The 2,955-nt window shown below is 44.7% G+C and overlaps 1 protein-coding gene across 1 annotated transcript; it reads right to left on the bottom strand.

The window, feature by feature from the left end:
- Positions 1 to 1,732: 1,732 nt before the first annotated feature.
- LOC112176588 (dehydration-responsive element-binding protein 1E) lies at positions 1,733 to 2,722 on the bottom strand. The gene has a single exon (XM_024314591.2). The coding sequence runs from the start codon at positions 2,627 to 2,629 to the stop codon at positions 1,907 to 1,909; it is 723 nt and encodes a 240-aa protein (XP_024170359.1). The 5' UTR covers positions 2,630 to 2,722; the 3' UTR covers positions 1,733 to 1,906.
- Positions 2,723 to 2,955: the final 233 nt, after the last annotated feature.

Here is a 2,955-nt window from a genome sequence, read left to right as displayed (position 1 = left end):
TGTGGTCACTACGTATCTCTATAGGGATCTAGATACGGAATATACATGAAGGTTCATGGTGAACTTCATTTACCCAAGTCAAATGGCTCTAGACCATGGAGCGCATTTACAAAGAGGTTGAAACGCTCGCTAAAATGACTACTTGATTGGGAGGGGATATGCCCACGCATTTCCAAAACAAGTTTCGGATTCTATCGCGGTTCATGTTGGACATGATCTTCAATAGAAGTCCTTAAAGAGTTAAGGGAAACCGCTGAACACTTAAAATCCGAAGATTGAGATGAATGATTTTGGGAGAACACGATTATGTCTCGGTTTAGAACTTGAGCATCGTGTCGATAGATGCTTAGGCATTTTGACAAGGTCAAGCCTTCAAGCACCCCCATGATCTTCCATAGTCTTGATCCTGAAAAGGATCCTCTTCGTCGAAAGGATGATGACGAAGATGTGGTAGAGGCAGAAGTGCCTTACTTAGTACAATAGGCGCATTATTGTACTTATCCCAATGAACAAGACCGGACATCTCATATGTTGTGAACTTGTTAGCTAGATATAGCTCTGCGCCAACGCGACGCCATTGGATTGGTGTAATAGATATCTTTCGATATTTAAGATGTATGATTGATATAGGCTTGTTTTATCCCTATAAAGAGATGATGGATTCGGACCCATCACACACCAGGTACGCCGCCAACACTGGCCTGCGTCCACTATCCCCATCCCAAAACGACATGTGTTTTGGAAGGTTTTGCTGATGTTGGGTATCTCTCTGACCCACACAAAGGTCATTCCCAATCCGGTCAAGTGTTCACCATGGGAAAAACCGTAACATCTTGGAGGTCTACAGAATAGACTCTAATCGCTATATCTTCGAACAATGCAGAGATCATTGCTCTTCATGAAGTGGTTCGTGAATGAATATGGATTGGATTCATAATTACGCATGTTCAAACAATTGTGGTTTGAAGTCTACCACAGATGAGCCTACGAGCATTTAGGATAATGCTGCTTGTTTTGAACAAATGAGGCAAGGCTACATCAAAAGCGATAACACCAAGCATAATCAGCAACAACAGACTCTCCTAGAGATCAAAGTGAACTAGGTTCAATCTGAGGACAGTGAGGGAGACTTGTTTACTAAGTCATTACCCAAATCCACGTTCGAGAAAACATGTGGCAAGAATTGACTTGCGGAAATTATCTGAACTCTCATGATCGTAGTCATCAGGGGGAGGCGCAGACATCAGGGGGAGATGTCTACATGTTCACCTCGAAACATGAAGAGTGTGTTGTGCTCTTTTTCCCCTTCGACCGAGGTTATTTTTGTCCCACTGAATTTTTGTTACTCAGCAAGGTTTTTAACGAGGCAACGAGAGAAGCACCGCGTTTGGACAACACAAGGGGGAGTGTTTAAGGATATCTCTATTTGTGTTTGGCCCAAACTCTAGGTTACTTGACCTAGTGGTAATATGGTTTAATTAGAAAAATCTAGAAATTATTTTTCCTTGTATGATTCTAACTCTATGCATTGTAATCCGCTATATAAAAATGCCCCTATTATTAATGAGAATACACAGCGATTATCTCTAAATTTCTGATTCCCTAAAACACTAACCAAAATATCCCACTAGAATCCTCCATCGCTAATCACCCACGTCATCATTTTTTAAATTTACCCACGTCATCATAGTTTGCCATAAAAGGCAAAAGTCAAATTTTATTGGGGGAAAGAATAGTTCACAATTAGAAAATTTGTGCATCATCCTACGTACTAAATCCAAGATCATTATATGAAGTGCTTCAGTGGAAAAAAAAAATGAATAAAAAAATCATCGACAGAAATAAAAATACAATTTTAAAAGCAAGCTGGACACCTGTCCAATCTTGATGACGGACACGTGTTCTCTTAGAAGCTCCACAAGCTGAAATTTGATTCGCTGTCCACCTGATCGTCTGCCCAGTTCATACTGTCCAAGTAATGACGTGGCGGAGAGAGCAGTGGACCCTCCGCCATGCTAGTCAGCAATCTGGGCATGTCGAAGAGCCCCTCTTCATCCTCGTAGAAGCCATCATTCTTCTTCTCGTTGTCCATCTCAACATTCTCATCCTCATATTCCCTCTCGTTGTCGTCACAGCTGCTCGAGACGCCGCCGAACTCCTCAGGTCGAAATGTCTCAGCAGCCTCGGCGGCGGCCCTGCGAATGTCGAGCTGGTCTTTAGAAGCCGGAATGGGCAACCGCCACACGGAATCAGCAAAATTGAGGCATGCCTGCTTCCCCCTGAGGGCCAACGCCGCCACATCGTGTGCCCGAGCGGCCATCTCAAGAGTTGGGTACGTCCCGAGCCATATTCTGGTCTTTTTGTTCGGCTCCCTGACCTCGCACACCCACTTGTTATTGTTCCTGCGCCTCACGCCCCGGTAGACCGGGTGCCGAGTCTCCTTGAACACTCGCCTACCGGCACGCTTCTTCGGCCTGCTCGAAGCAAGTATCACCGCTCCGTCGGAATGAGGTGAACGGCGAGTCGTGAAGCTCGTGTCAGATAAGGAAGACGACTCGGGCTTGTCGATGGAGGAGACTGATTCGAGGCTTTGCTGGTTGGAGTCTGAGAACTGGTAACTGGAGTTCATCTGAGGTAGAGCTGGTTTGGTTTTCTTCGCTGAGGGTAGTGTGAGTTTGGTTTTCTTAGTAGACTGTGTTCTGGGGAAAAGGCTTATGAAACAAAAACGACGGGTGGGAGGGCTTATATTCATTAGGTTTGATGTGGAACCCGTGCATTCGTAGACTGGACACGACAACACGCGGTGTGAGGCTAAGTTTGGGAAGTTGCTGGATTGATGGAGAAAGTACTTGGGTTTATTTTGAATTGATAGGACTGTGGCGGGAACGGACCCGCCAGCTGGCAGGTGTTACTAAACTAAGTAAAGAATGTGTTTTTGCACGTGAAATTTTTATT

The sequence above is a fragment of the Rosa chinensis genome, chromosome 7 (assembly GCF_002994745.2).
Source record: "Rosa chinensis cultivar Old Blush chromosome 7, RchiOBHm-V2, whole genome shotgun sequence".
In the NCBI taxonomy this organism is placed as follows: domain Eukaryota; kingdom Viridiplantae; phylum Streptophyta; class Magnoliopsida; order Rosales; family Rosaceae; genus Rosa; species Rosa chinensis.
Note: the sequence above shows the minus strand (reverse complement) of the source record. Positions and strands in the feature narration are given on the sequence as shown.